At 32.7% G+C, this 17,656-nt stretch overlaps 1 protein-coding gene and 1 long non-coding RNA gene across 10 annotated transcripts in view; one reads left to right on the top strand and one right to left on the bottom strand.

Annotated features, from left to right (window-relative positions):
* Positions 1–5,446, top strand: part of LOC123528340 (cyclic nucleotide-gated channel rod photoreceptor subunit alpha-like) — a 63,355-nt gene extending 57,909 nt beyond the window's left edge. For all 8 annotated transcript variants that reach the window (XM_053519139.1, XM_045308114.2, XM_053519135.1 and 5 more), the window contains 4 exons: positions 125–282; positions 2,806–2,864; positions 3,957–3,992; positions 4,226–5,446. In XM_053519139.1, coding sequence (XP_053375114.1) covers positions 125–282; positions 2,806–2,864; positions 3,957–3,992; positions 4,226–4,960 — 988 coding nt within the window. In that variant the 3' untranslated portion in view covers positions 4,961–5,446. The remainder of the gene's footprint in view (positions 1–124; positions 283–2,805; positions 2,865–3,956; positions 3,993–4,225) is intronic.
* Positions 5,447–6,551: 1,105 nt separating this feature from the next.
* On the bottom strand, positions 6,552–16,562 carry LOC123528398 (uncharacterized). 2 transcript variants are annotated; one of them, XR_006681973.2, is made up of 2 exons: positions 15,985–16,562; positions 6,552–7,157 (listed from the first exon to the last, which is right to left on the bottom strand). It is a non-coding gene; the product is annotated as an uncharacterized LOC123528398 (long non-coding RNA). The 2 variants fall into 2 exon arrangements; XR_006681972.2 differs by lacking the exon at positions 15,985–16,562 and adding an exon at positions 10,960–11,033.
* Positions 16,563–17,656: the final 1,094 nt, after the last annotated feature.

The raw sequence follows: 17,656 nt of genomic DNA, 5'->3' as shown, positions 1-17,656 counted from the left end.
AAAACATTGAATTGAATTGAATTGAATTATGCTTGAATTTAGTTCAGAATACTTAAGCATTTTATGTATTGTCGTAGAATTTAGTTAACAGGATTCAAAATGTCATTTAAACCCTACCTTCTAGAATTGAGAAGACTAAGGAGATGCGACGGGCAAGCTCACAGGATGAATCTCCACAGGCTGTTGACACACCATCGGATGATCATCCACCGGGAAAAAAGAAAGACCTTTTGCTCAAAGTCATCCGGTCGTCCAACTTTAGGAAGCTCCTCTCATCTAGACGTATATTCATTATTTTACTTTTCTAAAAAAAAAAGATCTTAAACTCTCCACCATTTCTTCTTTTACCATACTTCAAAGAAGTAATATTGTTACAATGGAAGTTATTTACTCTTAAAAACAATGTAAGGGTTAAACTTGGTGATAGCAAACGTCAAATTAGAATAGAAGAGTTCATCCTCAAAATATCTTTTCAATATGATCAATACCAGTGATTATCGTCTATGTCTTCATTTAACTGATGTACTATCATTCCCTAGTAATATGACACAGGGATTTTACTACTGCATCCTTCAAATGCATTTAATTTTCAAATTATTTACCGGGTAGATTTCGCTATAATTTTGTATATCTTTATAGCTCACAAATTCATTTAAAGGTAAAATCAATCAATCGGTATAAAAATGTTGTGCTTAGTCTTGAAATAAGTTGAATAACGCTACCGTAATCTGTAAAAACGTGCGTCGTTATAAAAATGGGTAGAATATACAATCTATTTTATGTCACGGTAAATTGAACTTCTCGTTAACGTTTCACAACTTTACTGTTATCATTTGCATTATCATAGTTAAACCTAGCCAAAAGGTCAAAGAAACCGGCGTGACCGACTTAATTTAAAACATATCAGTCTGGAAGATGCATTTTGTAAGCTGGTAGAATTATGTCGCTAAAATAACACCAGAATACAATATCTTTTCAAAGTGATGGTTTTATCTTTATCTGTTCTTGAAGAAGAAAGAAAAAATTCTACGATCTTCTGTGTTTCTTACAAGTAAAACAAAACTTCAAACAGAGACACTCTTCTTGCATCTTAAGTTCAGGAGTTTTCTGTTGAGATGAAAGTCTGGTATATTTGCAATACGATGTGTATTAATTTGTAAATGCACGTGCATGGTAGTGACTGGGAAGCTGATACAATGACCTTCACATATTGATGCAGTATAAAGTAGATCATTTTAACATCCAAAAATTGATAATAGTATTACATTTACACATTTTATTAGCTCACCTGTCACATAGAGACAAGGTGAGCTTTTCTGATCATCCTTCGTCCGTCGTCCGTCGTCAGTCCGTCCGTCCGTCCGTGCGTCAACAATTTCTTGTCTGCACGATAGTGGTTTCATTTATGATTTTATTTTAACCAAACTTGCACACAACTTGTATCACCATAAGAGCTCGGTTCCTTTCTTGAACTGGCCAGATCCCATTACAGGTTCCAGAGTTATGGCCCCTGAAAGGGCCAACATTAGCTATTTTGACCTTGTCTTCTCAATAGCAGCTTTATTTATAATTTGATTTTTACCAAACTGGCACACAACTTGTATCACCATAAGATCTTGGTTCCTTTCTTGAACTGGTCAGATTCCATTATGGGTTCTAGAGTTATGGCCCCTGAAAGGGCCAGAATTAGCTATTTTGACCTTGTCTGCACAATAGCAGCTTCATTTATGATTTTATTTTAACCAAACTTGCACACAACTTGTGTCACCATATGATCATGGTTCCTTTCTTGAACCGGCCAGTTCCCATAATGGATTCCAGAGTGATGGCCTCTGAAAGGGCCAAAATTAGCTATTTGACCTTGTCTGCACAATTGCAGCTTCATTTATGATTTGATTTTAACCAAACTTGCACAAAACTTGTATCACTACAAGATCTTGGTTCCTTTCTTGGCTAGATTCCTTCATTGGTTCCAGAGTTATGGCCCCTTAAAGGTCCAAAATTGGCTATTTTGGCTTTTGCAGCCATATAGAGACTTCATTTATGGTTTTATTTGATACAAACTTCCAAAATATCTTCAACAACAATAAATCTTGGATTCCATGACAAATTAGATCCATTCGTAGGTTCCAGAGTTATTTTATATCTGATTACCTCCTCTGATTGTAATCAAACTGGATTTTTATCAGTAAGTACTTATAGGACTTATTTGAAATTTCATTATTGTCATTAGTTGGACTGAGCCAATGAGGGTAGATAACTATGGACTGATTTTATGTCAAATTACCTCCCTTCATTTCAAATTAAAATGGGTATATCTCCGTAACTAATGAAGATACTGATCTGAAATTTCATTTATGTCAACAGATTTATTTGGCAGATCCTTCTTTTGTTAACTTACAATCCCCTTTTACGCTACTATAAATAGCTTGTTTTTAGTAACTTTTTTATTATTGGCCGTAGGGAAAAACCGAGACCACTTTTCTGTGATACAACATGGATGGTACCTCCAATTTTTAGGTGTATTTTGACATATCTGTACCTTGTAAGAATTTTTTTTTCTTTTTGATTTAATTTCTTCCCTTAGTTCTTCCTGTCCTTTGGACTTAGATATTTTTTCTGAGGACCTTCTTGTACTCAAGTGCAATGATAACAGGTGAGCGATATAGGGCCATCATAACCCTCTCGTTACTTTTACAAACAAATTACAAAAGCAGTGTTGAAATCTTTAGTTTTGACCAGTGCGTAGTAAGGCAAAATACATTCTTTAATAATAAGTTTTAATGTAAACGCTTGACTTTTCAGATTCCGAAATGAATGAGTTAAGAGAAGTTGTAGACGAACTCAGACAGTTTGATAGTCAAGTGAGTTGTTCATTTCAGTCACATTTTACACTACTGTCGTCATAAAGTCTTGTTTTGAAGAAAATAGAGACCGCCAAATAATAGACAATATCCTTCAAACTTGGGCGATTCTATGCCTTTGTTTTTATTTTCTTCAGTAATTGAATTACCTAACACTGAATAGTTTTATTCAGCTACGGAGAATAATGTTTTTCATTACAAAATCAAAAGGGTTAATGTGGGTTTCGTGCTGCACTTAATCACAGAGTGTAACTTAGCTATATGTGTCAGTTACGGCCTGAGGGTGAGGGGTGTTGCATATTTAATTATGTTTGAGGAACAGGCTCAGTCAATCCGGGTCTACTGTCATTGTACTTAGTTGCGTTCTATGGGTTCAAAAATCCTTCATTTTGGTGTTACTAGTTTTTAAGTGCACTGTGGCCGCTCCGTTTTTAGACAGAACGGTGTTATGTTTTCTGGTCGTTTGAGATTATGGATTCCATTCAGTGTGTCAGTAAAATAGAATTTCTCATGTTATTCATTTAGTGTATCGGTGTAAAAATAATTTCTATTCAGTGTATCGGTATAATAGAATTTCTAATGGAATAGATTCAGTATATTTGTATATATTTCCCATAAAATCCATTCTGTATATATGTATAACAGAATTTCCCCCGAAATCTATTTAATATATCTGTATAAAAGAATTCCCCATGAAAATATACAGTAAATATGTATAATAGACTTATATAAAAGTCATTCAATGTATTGGTATGAAAGAATATTTCTCATGGAATCCATTCAATGTATTAGTATGACAGACCAATGTTAGTAGTCGTGAGGGGGTTTACTTATTTCATTACCTGTCGTGAACACACTGAATCAAACTTCACTAGGCTGTGTTTTATGCTTTCAAAGGATTTACTTATACCTTTTTACAATAATAATAATAATGCCACTCCTGAATTGAATAACATTTTATGCCATGACATGTCATAGGATGCTGCAGAATAATATTGTAAAATTTAATACCATATAGACAATAGAGACTGTAACTTCAGGAAATAGCAGCAATATAGTAAATGACCATAGTCAAAGTTTTCTCTTTTTCAGGTAACCAAAGACATTATACATAACCTGCAACAAAAGGTGGGTCTAATTATTAATGTATGAAATTGATTAATATGATGATTGAGATTCAGAACAGATTAATCTTTCCATTCAGTTCAACATAAGAGCATAGATTGGTGGCTATTTCCAATTATATTAGATGCAAATTCAGGAGAAATTATTATAGTAAAATAAATCAATATAAAATAAATACAAAGTGACGTTTTAATGTTAAAAACATTATCCGATTAAATTATATTAATGTATTTCAGAATGAAAATCTTCAGACTGAACTCAATAAAAGACAAAAAGAAGTTTCAGTTCTGAAAAGAAAGTTATCTCGGTCAAAAGAAATAAAATGTAACCATGAGTCACCTACTTCGTCGAGGAAAGCCATTTCGTCAAATACTGACTGTGAATCAAATACGTGCCAAACCTCAGTGAAAAGTGTCTGTAATGTGGATAACTCATTAGATGACCATTTATGTTGCATAGCACAAAATACCTCTCCAATATTATGCCGGTCAACACTTGATAAACTTCAGTCGAGACAGAGACACAGGCAAGTTAATCATTTGCCAGTGTGTTCACTTCCAAGTATGGGGAATAACTGTAAATGCCGGTCCTTGAGACATTCTTCATCCACGCCCGATGTTTACAAAGGTGGAAATGTACCTATATTGAGAATAAAACACGGTAATCTTGACATAAAACCATCAAGAAGTGACCCTACTCTGACATTCCAAGAACATTTCCAGAAAGACAACTTCCGAAACGGTAACCTCTCCAAAAGTCATTCTAATGGCGATTGTTCGGGCGAGAACTGTAAAACCAGAAATGATGATTACAAAAATGAAAATATACAAGCGGAAGATCATGATCTACATGAAATAGAAACTCTACTTGATTTGGAGACCTGTGATTTGACAGATAGTTCTGCACATTCTACTGATCACTCCTCGGACGAGCAAAGTGATATTGATTTTGATTTACCTGAAAAATCATAACACTGCTTTAATTAGCAATTTACATTTCGCTAGTCTCGATTGACATATATATCTATTTCGCAGACTGGTCGAAATATTCCTACTATTTGTAAAAGATAGTGTGATGAAAAGAACCAATCAACTTTAAACGTTCTTTCGAGATACTTTTGAAAAAATGAATTTGTAAAGAATAGATTAGTTTTATTTTTAGTTTCGTTAGCAAAATGACTTTTGATACGAAAACTTGTCAGGTGAAAAACAAAAACAATAAATTTCCAACAAAAGAAGATGTAAAATTTATTTATTTATTTATGTCTCATTCATTTACAAACATATAAAATTACATACAGACTAAAACATGTAAACAGTTAACCTTAAATGAGAACAAAACTTCAAATAGTAGTTACATGGAGATGAGCTTCATAACATTGTATGGGTCTTATTAACGTTGTCTTTCAATTAAATGTTGAATATCTTGTTGTCTTTCAAATAAAAGGTAAGATATTATCTTGCGTTTGTTTTACATTTTACTGGATTTCAAAGCCGTGCCCCAATGTATTCCTTTATGTGTTCGTTTTCACGGTGTTTGTTTGTATTACGTTGTCTGTGCATTTTCCTTTACGAACCCATTGAAATGTTGTGTTCTTTTTGTGTTTGTTTTTTGGTGTTGTTGTTTGTTTGCTCCATGTTAACTATGCATTTGTAGAATTCCGCCGACTACACTTCCATACTTACTCTGCTGCACAATTCGTTTAATTGGGTTTAATGTCATACGGAGACAAGATATGGACTCTCCAGCTTTTTATGGTGGAGAAAGATCCCAGATGACATTATGTTAGGTTCCTGGATAGAACAACCAACCTTAAATATACCAACCGAATGACTTCCAAATATAAAAGAATTCTACAACCAAAGCGCGGTTTCGAATCTGCATCGGTGTACTGCAAGTGATTCGAAGTCGGCCACCTTACACTTAGGCCCCAGCTCTGATTTTGATAGTCTGTCTACTATCTAGAATAAATATCCTATTTTTATGATTATTGCCCGTGCTTTATTTGTTATCTGGCCATTGTTTGAAATATCTGTTTTGCGCAGGCGAAAATGGTTATTTTTATAATGCCGGACAAATACAGTCTTTTGATTCTCAAGGGTCACTGCTACAAACTAACATGTATAACAATTTTCAGTACAATATTCCTAAGAATGAGATCTGCTTTATTTTGCTTTAATGCATTTAATTCCGAAGTGATCATGTAATAATTCTTCCAATAGGTTACAGTCCTAATAGATTCATGATCTGTCGAGGCAATTGTACGGTGAACCTCTTCTTTTTACGCATTATGTGTCGTATAGCTTGCATTTTTCCGGTCAAATACGATATTTATATTCTTATGTTTGTTATGACACACATATTTTCTTAACAAACAAATAAGAATAATGATCATGTTTAATAAAAACAGGTATGAAATATTTGGTTATACCTTTTTTTAAATCTACAATGTGAACTTCAGATTCTGTTTCTGAATATATTTTATGAGATCACAGTGTTTCTGTTATAGTCTTCCTGTTAAAAGTAAATTTCATTCTGCAAAAACAAACAAAGTCAAACACATATAATAGAAAGTTTTTGTGTTTTTATTATATCAAAAAGAACAATCTATGAATATTAATTGTCTGTAACATTAAAAAAAGAATAATCATTACAGGTGAAAATTATTAAACTACAGCAACAACAGCAACTGTTCTCTTCAATAGCTACTATTTAATATTGTACTAAAAGTTCTAAGATAATATATAAACATCATTGTCTTTCTTTATTATTCCCTAACATAGTCGCAGTTATTTAACAGAACTTCTATTCTTTAACATAAATACTTCAACATTAATTGCCCATGTCTTAAACTAACTTTAATAATGTATGCGAGAATCAGGCATACGTACCTACAACCTATCTGAGTACAAAAGTGATACTGAAGTTCTTTCTCAAAATAGCGGTATTTAAGGAAATCTGCCCATTAGATGAGTAAACATGAAACACGCTGCGTCACCACATAATTGAGTCTTTTTGTAATAAACATGTCATGATTTCTATTTAGTCAGCTTGTCAAAACAATTAGTAACTGGACAACAAAACGATCATTACGTAGCCAAAGCATGAATAACATGGGCGAAAAGATGTAACCTGTCAGTTTTGCATGTGACTCAGGTCTGCAGCTAACTGAAAAAGAAAATGCGAAAATCTCTAATAATATGACATCGCTGACCGAAAAACTGAATGAATAAATACAGCTTAAAACTATTTGGTATAATGGATTCTTTAGACCATTATACCACAAAATAATACACCCTCTCGATTTTTTAGAACTTGGGGTTTGGATGATAGATGTTCTGTCAAAAAATTTAAAGGGGTGAAAAATACCTTTATATAGTTTGAAAATATGTGTGTCTATACTGTCCGCAAATATATAGTGTTTAGTATTGTAAAAATTGCAAATCATTGAAGAAATACCTTAATTAGCTATAATTGCAAATCATTGAAGAAATACCTTAATTAGCTACTAAAAGGCTAATTCTAAATTGTTATGTAAACATTCAAACTATTTTCCGTTGGTATAAAGTACGCCATTTACAACAGTTACTTATCAGTGTTAAAGTCGTACTTGCGCATTGGGATGTAACTCCCAAAATACCCACAATATGAACTGTATATAGACTTTCATGCATGTGTACTTGCCATATAACAGATGCTCATTTTTACCTCTTTCAAAACCTCTCGTGACTATTACTTTTTAGGTATTCACATATTTTATAAAATGTATGGTACTTATACAAATTCCTCCCTAACTGAAAAGAAGCAATTCATTTCTAATAATTCTGATAATATTCTAATAATTTAAACTAACATATCATTATTTTCAAATAGGCATTCACCAAGTTGACTGTAACTTGACTGGATTGGCTATAATGTAAAAATAAATAGCAAGCATCAAAAGATAGTTGTCTCAGATTTTGATTTTATATGTAGTTTTAATAAGTTAAACACTTTAATTGATGGCATGCTCTGACAACTGTTTTAAATTTTGTTAAGTGCTAATCATCTAGATGTTTTCTTAGACCTTCCAATTTAAAAGGTTCACTAGTTAATTTAATTAAAAACACTCAGAACCGTATATATTGGCAATGGATTCCAACGAAGGTAGGTATAAAATATTTTTAGAAGGACTTTAAACTGACTTGCGTAGCAGCTACATTAATTAGCTGACTGTTTATTCCACATTTGTTCAATGGAAACACTTCTTTGTGTAATGATGCCGCCTTTTGTGTCAAAGGAAGTAAAATCGAAACACATTATAGCAATATTTACATTTCAGTTGCCTGTTTTTCGTTGGGAGTATCAACAGCTAAGTATTCCAGTCATTACGTAGCTATTCCGTATATGTGCAATTTAACATAAGTTGACCATGACAAGCGTGCGTTGTGGCAAAATGTTTTGTGCCAAAATGAAAGCTATCTTTAGTACACATCAATATCGAATGATGTTTTGAAAATTTATTATTATTGCAAAATAATTGAATTTGTAGACCTGTTACACCCGTCATACTGCTTCAAAAAGTAATAAACCGTCGTTAACATATACTGTCATACTTTGTTTAGGCATTGCCAGGATACTTTAAAGCATAAATAATTTTGTTGTAGACAATAAAGAGTGGTGCATTTCAATCAAAAGGCCACTTCACAGAAGGAAGCATAAAGCTAGCCTTATAATGCGTGTCGAAATCAAATTCTAAATCCAGTCCATAGATATCTTTAAAATAATAACTGTAAACCAGTCAACGCTAAAATAACTATCATGGAAATTCAAAACCTTCGTTTTAACATCATTAGACGAATATTATAGGATTCCCTAATAGAAAGGCTCCTAAGCTTGAAATGAAAGAATATGACTGACAGATACCGATTATGGTCTGACAAATTACAGTGCTAACAGACAGATGCGATTTCGGACTAATAATTTACACTTTACGGTTATCATTTACAGAAATCATATGAGCCGTGCCATGAGAAAACCAACATAGTGGGTTTGCGACCAGCATGGATCCAGACCAGCCTGCGCATCCGCGCAGTCTGGTCAGGCTCCATGCTGTTCGCTTTTAAAGCCTACTGGAATTGAAGAAACTGTTAGCGAACAGCATGGATCCTGACCAGACTGCGCGGATGCGCAGGCTGGTCTGGATCCATGCTGGTCGCAAACCCACTATGTTGGTTTTCTCATGGCACGGCTCATTATTAAAAATTGGAATGAATTTCCTCATAACGTTATTTTACAGCAGAAAAAAGTTGTCCAGATTACATCTTATACGATTTCATTTAATTCAGAGTTTTTGTCAGCATGAACTGAATGACAGGACTTTTGTTGGAACATTTGTAAGAAAATGCCCTAAACGAAAAAACAAAAAGAGAATAGCTAAACTATTAGTATTTTATATTCTTTTCATTTCATTTTTCAAATATTCAATACTGATTATGAAATGCAGGGGTCAAATTTAACAAAGTTTGTACTAGCTAAAATTAGCTACTGCCCTTTTTGTTCACCAGCTAAAATGAAAAGCTACCAGCTAAAGTTAATAATATTTAATTGCTTTATTAATATTTACTGCATGGCCAAAAACTTACTGATTGATCTCTGTAAGAAACCAGTCGCAAACAATATTTTTTTTTTCTATTAGCTTAAAATAGCTAGTGCCATTTTTGTCCACATACAAGCTTAAATGGACTGGCCTCCAGATTGTCTGACAACAAAAAAAATTCACTTTTTCGATATCTGGAAATAAATATTCATAATATGACTTCAATATGAACGAAAGATTACTTTTAGCTAAATCTGGAGGTCAGTACCATGAAGTCAAGGCCTTCCATGTTAATTTACTGCAAGCTACAATCATGCATGAGTTTTGTTGAACAATAAAACATCATAAAGATAAATGATAACATTCCTTTCATGGAGAAAAAAACACACTTTATTAAAGCTCTGAAGACATTTGCTTGTTATATTATTGACTAACTGAAATTAGCTAGTATATTTCAAGCCCACTAGCTATTTTAAATTTTCCACTAGCATTTAGCTTGTATGCTTGTCTAAATTTGAACCCTGAAATGTATAATAACAGAACATTTAATTGACACAATAAATAATATTGTATGAGAATGACACTGCCCATAATTTGTAGGCCTATATATATGAAGCAGATTTAACAACAAGTTTCTTATAATTATGTTTTGAAGACTTTATGTAATTCACAAGTTTCTCACAAAAAGAGCAAAAACAATACATTGTTCGAGAAAATTTTTTATAGACATAGAAAACAGCTATATAATTATAGGGTTTATAAGTAAAGTTTGATTATGGGCAATTCTTCCGAAATATTTTGATACACAGGTATCAGTGATCGCGTCCTAAAAGGGTATTGAATGACACACAATTCCTTCGCTAATCTACGTCTAATATTTGACATGTTCGCTCATTTATTCGCTATTTAATTTCCTTCTTTTGACGTCTCTGGCTAGCTTTGAGAGATGGTGTTTGATAATGGAATACCGTAACACAGAATGAATCGACCGAGGTTGAGCAAAACGATAAATATCTCTGAATAAATGCATTGGTTCAACACAGTGATTATTCAATGTCTTAAAAAGAATACAAACAACACACAGATAACACAATACACGAAACGCTCTGAATTATGAGCTTTGTCCATTTTATAAAACAGTGTATTTTTGAAAGACAGTTTAGAGTTTTGGTTTTTATTTGTGTATTTGTTTCTTGCATGCAGTAATGATTTTTTCTTTTGGATGTTAAAGATTAATGTTCTATTTGATGTGAACTGTTCCGCACTTTCTAAATTGTTTCGTCTAAGTGTATCAGTTGACTGTTACTTTTAATACTAAAGGTAACAGAAAAATAAACCATCAACTATTAACAATAATAAATTTAATTAAAAAAGAAACAAAAAATCGAATACCTTGAAAATATTAAATAGCCGTTAAGCGCATTTCTAATATGCAAGGATAGTCTAAATCCTGTCCTGGTCATATTGTCACGTGGTATGGTTAAGATGGCGGGTGAAAATTTTTGAAAAGGATAATCAAATTTTGGATATTTTAATCTTTGGTGAATTTAAATACCGGATATTGTTTGAATATTGTTGTGATTATTCAAATAGGATATGTCTACGAACGTTCAGTTTACAAGCACACCTAGAGTGCCAAATAACACTTTTGTGACGCATAATAGATATGCAGCTCTGCAAGAGTGGGTGGGATGTGATCAAACACCAATAAATAAAGAAAACCGCCAAAAGCGACAGTTGAGCACTTCACAAAGTATGTCTCAAAATAACAGTACAACAGGTAATAATACAACCCCCACTTCGTTTTCTACATTGTCTGTGGATGACAAATTATCGCTCATTTTTGATAAACTGGAGAAACTTGAAAAAAGCAATGATCAATAATACACTTGTCCTAAAATTTGAGCCATACAACTGCACGGGTGGATCGAGTAGAACGTTCATTATGTGACAACGATTTGTTTATGAAGCAGTTGGCATATCATAGCATTGATCTTGAAGCTAGGTCTAGACGTTGTAATTTAATTTTTACGGACTGCATGATGTGAGAAACGAGGATACATATGAATTACTGCGAGAATTTATGTTGGACTATTTTGACCTCGATCTTGACGATGTCTGCATACAAAGAGTGCATAGGTTAGGGTCAATAGCTAGGGCAAGATCATATACACAGTCGCCAAAAAGACCAATTATCGCGACATTCCGTGATCAGTGTGACCTAGAAAAAATCATGCAAAATGCGCATAAACTATATGGAACACGTTACGGAATAGATCGCGATTACCTAAAGAAATATCACAGGCTAGAAAAAGCCTTTGGAACTATCAAAAAGAAAAATACAAAGGTCGCGAAAAGGTACAAATTTTGTACCTGCAAAACTGGTTGTAAATGGCAAAGTCGTAGCGGACGAATTCCCAGATTGGCATGTCATACTCGATATAAATCGGCTAGACAGATTTAATCGCCCAGACCACAACAAAAGTGTCTATTCAGTAGACACTAATGTTGAAAAACAGTTCACCGTCACAGCGAAGCGATTCGCCGAACTCTGGTAATCAGCCCCAGACGACAAATCGTATTGTCAACAATAACACGTGCTGGACAGGTATTTCGCCGAACTTGGTATCATCACCTGATTTGAATGACCAGGATTATCCACAGTTACCTCATTCATCCAATCAAAAACCTAACGCCCGGTGTGACGTCAACACAGGTAATCGAGAGCATTCACGCTTGAATAATGATTAGGGAGACGGGGAGAGACAGTCATTGTGTTTTACTTTATTGAACATTCAGTGTTTAATATCGAAAATGTAAACAAATTAAAACAGTATGAACTAATGCAAATATTTAAAGACAATCATTTCATATTTTTGACTGAGACTTGGTCAGATGAATATATTGATATGGACTATCCAGGGTTTATATATTATTCGGTTCCCACCGCAAGGAAAAATTACCAAATACCAAACGCAACTTGGTGGTTTATGTTGTTACATAAAAAGTACATATTCCAAATTTGTATCATTATAAAAAAGTGACAGTGACGATATATTATGGCTGAAATTTGCTAAAAGCCTATTTAATTTACAAAATGATTTGTATGTTTGCTTATGTTATATTATCCCAGAAGGTAGTAGTAGAGAGATTTTTGTAGAAAAACGGCTGTTTATGACAGAATTTTGACTGACATGTTAAAAATCATTAACGAAACGGATAACTCTTGTGTTGTTCCTATACTTGGAGATTTGAACAGTCGAGTTGGTAACTTACATGATTTTGTTGAAATGATGATTTAGATTTAAATGTACATATACTACCGGAAGATTATATACAAGATATTGATATTAAAAGGGCTTCTCAAGATACAGTCATAAATAGAAATGGTAGGCTTCTTATCGACTTTTGTAGAGAAAGCGGCTTACGCATTATGAACGGACGGATAGGTCATGATGCCGGCGTTGGCAGCTACACTTATTTGGTAGCTCTGGTTGCAGTCTTGTTGACTATATAATTTGCAGCCAGTCGCTTATTGACTTATTTGTTTCTTTTAATGTACATGAGCCTAATATATTATCGGATCATTGCGCATTGTCGTTCAGACTAAATGTGTTAAATGTAGGACAGGAAACAATTTCTCAGTCTGATGAACACGACAGGATTAAATTTTTGTATAAATGGGACGCGAGTAAGGTCAATGATTACAAACTCAAATTGAATTGCGATGATTAAAAATACCAAATTGATGCTTTGACAGAAACCTTGGATGGTACCGTTAGCTCTTCAGATATAAATCAAAATTTGTTTCAGTTCAGTAAAATAATGGACACTATTTGTTCACCGCTGTTTAAGAGAACTTTAAACGTTAAACCTCACATTTATACCGAAGTAAATAGGCCAAGAGAGGAAAATCCTTGGTTCGATGATAAATTTGCGATTCAAAAAGAAAGCAGTTTTATGCAGATCTAAATAAATTCAGATGCAACCGGAATGAAAATAACAGAATAAATCTATGTAAATCCAGATCGGAATTTAAAAGAATAATTAGAAAAAAAAATATTTTGTATAGGAATAAAAAACACGAAAAAAATTGACTGAGGCTAGGTTTAAAAATGCTAAACTGTATTGGAAGTTGTTGAAGATGTAAGCTGTAACAATAAAACAAATATAAATGTCAGTAATTTGCGGAGTATTTTAAATCTATTTACAACCCCGAGGATCACTTTTACCAAGCGGATGAGGATATATTATATTTTTAATGAACGTTTTCTAGAAGGAGAAATGCAGGTTATGTTTTCAGAATTAGATGAAGAAATTACTCTTAGCGAAATAAGTAAGGCTATAAAGCAACTTCGATCGAACACTAGTGGTGGGCCCGATTCATTTTCTAAATGAATTTTTTATACACGGAACAGACACATTAACTTTGTATTTTCATCGATTGTTTAATACATGTTTACGTACAGGTTATTTTCCCGAAACTTGGTCAGGGAAAGGGTTTTATCGTTCCTTTACATAAAGGGGGTGATATCAATGACCCTGCGAATTATAGAGGCATAACGTTACTTAGTACTTTGGGGAAAACTTTTTTACACGAATTTTAAACGAAAGATTAAATAACTGGGCTGAAAAATATTTCGTATATATTGAAGCTCAGGCGGGTTTTCGAAAAGGAATGAGTACTGTAGATAATATATTTATTCTTAATTCACTAATAAGTCATTGTTTTGACAAAGGAGATACACTTTTTTGCGCATTTGTGGATTTCAAAAAGGCCTTTGATTTTGTGTTAGGGATATTCTTTGGTTTTAAAACTTATCAAATATGGTGTACGCGGTAATATACTTAATGTTATTAAAATCTATGTATAACAATGTTAAGTCAAAAATAAAAAGCATGGAGTCGTTTAAGTGAAAGTTTCTCCTGTTCGCTAGGAGTTAGACAAGGGGAGAGTTTATCTCCCTTTCTATTTAGCATATATTTAAATGATATTGAAGAGACCTTTTTACTGAAAGGCATTGAAGGGATAGACATTGTAGCATAAATTTGTTTATTGTTATATGCAGATGATATCATTTTATTTGCGAAAACAGCACATGATCTGCAAGAATCTTTAAACGTTTTAGCCGAATATTGTGATAGATGGAAACTAACTGTTAATACAGAAAAGACAAAAGTTATGATTTTTAGAAAAGGGGGAAGGCTACGCCAAAATATCAGTTTCAGATATAAGAATATTCAGTTAGAAATAGTGAGTAAATTTAAATATCTTGGTATCTTATTTACCTCAGGTGGCTCTTTTAATGAGACTGACAAAATGCTTTCAGGGCAGGCATCTTAAGGCAATTTTTAAAATGAATAAATATCTTTACAAGTTTACAGATATAGGGCCAAAACATACATTAATCTTTTTGACAAACTCATCATTCCAATTTTGAATTATTCAAGTGAAGTTTGGGGTTTCAATAAAGGTTTACAAGTAGAACGAACACATCTAAGCTTCTGTAAAAGGTTACTAGGGGTAAAAATTACCACACAGAACAGTTTTATTTATGCGGAAACAGGTAGATACAACATAGAAACAGACAGACATTATAATATTATAAAGTATTGGTTGAAAATTAGTAATTGTGACCAGGTTAAATATACTAAACAAGTATATATTTCTTTGAAAAATTGTATAGATCTAAATCCTCGCAAAATAAACTGGGTCTCAAGGTGAAATTTTTGTTATCAAAATTAGGATTCTATCATGTTTGGCTTGCTCAGAGTGTAGGAGACACAAAGGTTTTTTCTTAATATTTTAAAACAACGTCTAAGGGACATTTACATACAGGATTTGAACACATCTATAAATGAGTTCCAGCCGAGCACTATTTTACAAGAATATATTTAATTTCAGTTTCAGTAATTACTTAACAGTAATAAATATAAGGAAGTTCCGAATAGCATTAACAAGACTGAGGTTGTCATCGCATAGATTGGCTGTTTGAGACTGGTAGATGGAGCCGTCCAAATAATATACCTTATGAAAAATAGAATTTGTACTAACTGTCACATATTAGAAGACGAGTATCATTTTGTCATTGAATGTCAGGAGTTTGTAGATTTAAGAAAACAGTATATCAGGAAGTATTTCTGGCATCATCCAAGTTATCTTAATTTTTGCAATTATTTAATAATGAAAATAGTAAAGATACTCGTAATCTCGCAACGTATATCTTTAAAGCTTTTGAAAAAAGGAGGTATCTAAATAGATAAATTCTAATGTTTAAATAGCTAATACACATGCTGGGGTTATCAAAATTGTCTCTCCCAAAGCTGTGTTATTACTGATGCCTATGAATTACTGATACAATTGTTAAACTTGTATTTACATATCTGCTATCTTGCCATACATGTTATATTTATTACTTTGTTTGTATATTGAAGATATGCTGATGGATCTTGTTTGATTTATTGCATAATAAAGATTCTTCTTCTTCTTCTTCTTCTTCTTCTTCTTCATATTCAAATCCAATAAGTATTCATTCCAAATATTTCACACACAGTCCAAACTGAATATTTTATATTCAAAGAGTATAAATACTCTTTTTTTAATCCACAATATTAATGTCTATCCATGAAATGTTTAATGTCCAAACTGGTAATATTTTGCTTTTAAGAAATACAGGCAAGTTTTTCAATAAGATCTTACTTTAGGTTTTCCACTGTCACCAGACAGCTTCCTATTTAAAACATGGAATGTTCCAGCACTTTCATGTATAAAAAAAAAAAGAGTCTGGAAAAATCCAAAATAACCCAGACTTTAAAATAGTGTAAACATCCTGTTTATGGAACCTTCTAGAAAACTGTAGTCTATAAATAACTTCACATACATAATGTCTCAACACTATGACAGGTTTTATTAGTAAACAATGAGTCATCAAAATAAAGTAAAGTAAATAACATGTCATAACAAAATATATATCTGTTTATACTGTATGTTTTATGACATTGACAAAAAGCAGCGTTGCAAACAGATGTTCAGTGAATCTTTAAGACAAAAACTATAACGTCATTTTCCAAATCGTTGTTAGTCCCCAGTTACTAAAATGCGTAAAATGTCCTTAAAGAGAAAGAACGTCAAAGTTTCTTGAAACATTTATGAAATTAAGAAGCATGCAAACCATGAACATTTACAGTAAGATTTCCACCACAAACATTTTAATCCTTTGCAATAATTGATGCCTGGATATCTTATTTAATATAGTTAAAATGTAATCATCTAAACAATTGGGAACAAACTTTCATCATTTAAATAAAACCACGAAATGACAAAATATATTAATAAAACTAAATAGAAAGACTCTGGTTAGTTTTATATATTTTATATCTTTTTATATCAATTCAAGGAAATGAAATAGAAAAAGTGGGAAACCAGAGGTCGCCCAAAACGACATAAATGAAAACATTACAAGCTCGGGTTGATTGAGCCTGTTCATGGACGGTAGTGGAGATGCATTACATATGATTGTCTGGACATAATTAAAAGTGAGAGGCCCCCACAGAAAATATTTTTTAAAAGTAATGTAAACGGTTATGAAAATTATGCAGGTTGTAAATTGCGGTGGATTTCTAAAGTTAATCGCGTATATTGTTGGGGTTTTCAAAGTTTATTGTCCGTTCTATACATGTTTACATACATAAAACAATCATTATACATGGAACATACATGCATAGCCAATCTATTAAAGATTTGTAACAGACAATTATTAAAACATTTTACATAATACAATGAATAGCACACAAATACAGTCCAAACTCGATAACCCGAACTCGCTTAAGTTGAACTCCCGCTTAAGCCGAACATATCTTTCAGTCTCAATCTAAATTTATTCCAATCTGACTTTGTTTAAATTGAAAATGTTTAAATCGAACCACGACTATTTAAAGTCAAAGTGTTTACATTGGTCCAACCGACTTCGAGTTATAGAGTTTCAGCTGCAATATGAAACTACTTGATATATACATATCAAACAGATAAAATTCAAAATACCATTGTTAATCTTAGTTTAAAAGCTGCCTTAAAATCTATTTACTTAAA

Source organism: Mercenaria mercenaria, chromosome 1 (assembly GCF_021730395.1).
Source record: "Mercenaria mercenaria strain notata chromosome 1, MADL_Memer_1, whole genome shotgun sequence".
NCBI classification, from domain to species: domain Eukaryota; kingdom Metazoa; phylum Mollusca; class Bivalvia; order Venerida; family Veneridae; genus Mercenaria; species Mercenaria mercenaria.
The sequence above is the reverse complement of the archived record's forward strand: the minus strand, read 5'-3'. Positions and strand labels throughout refer to the sequence as shown.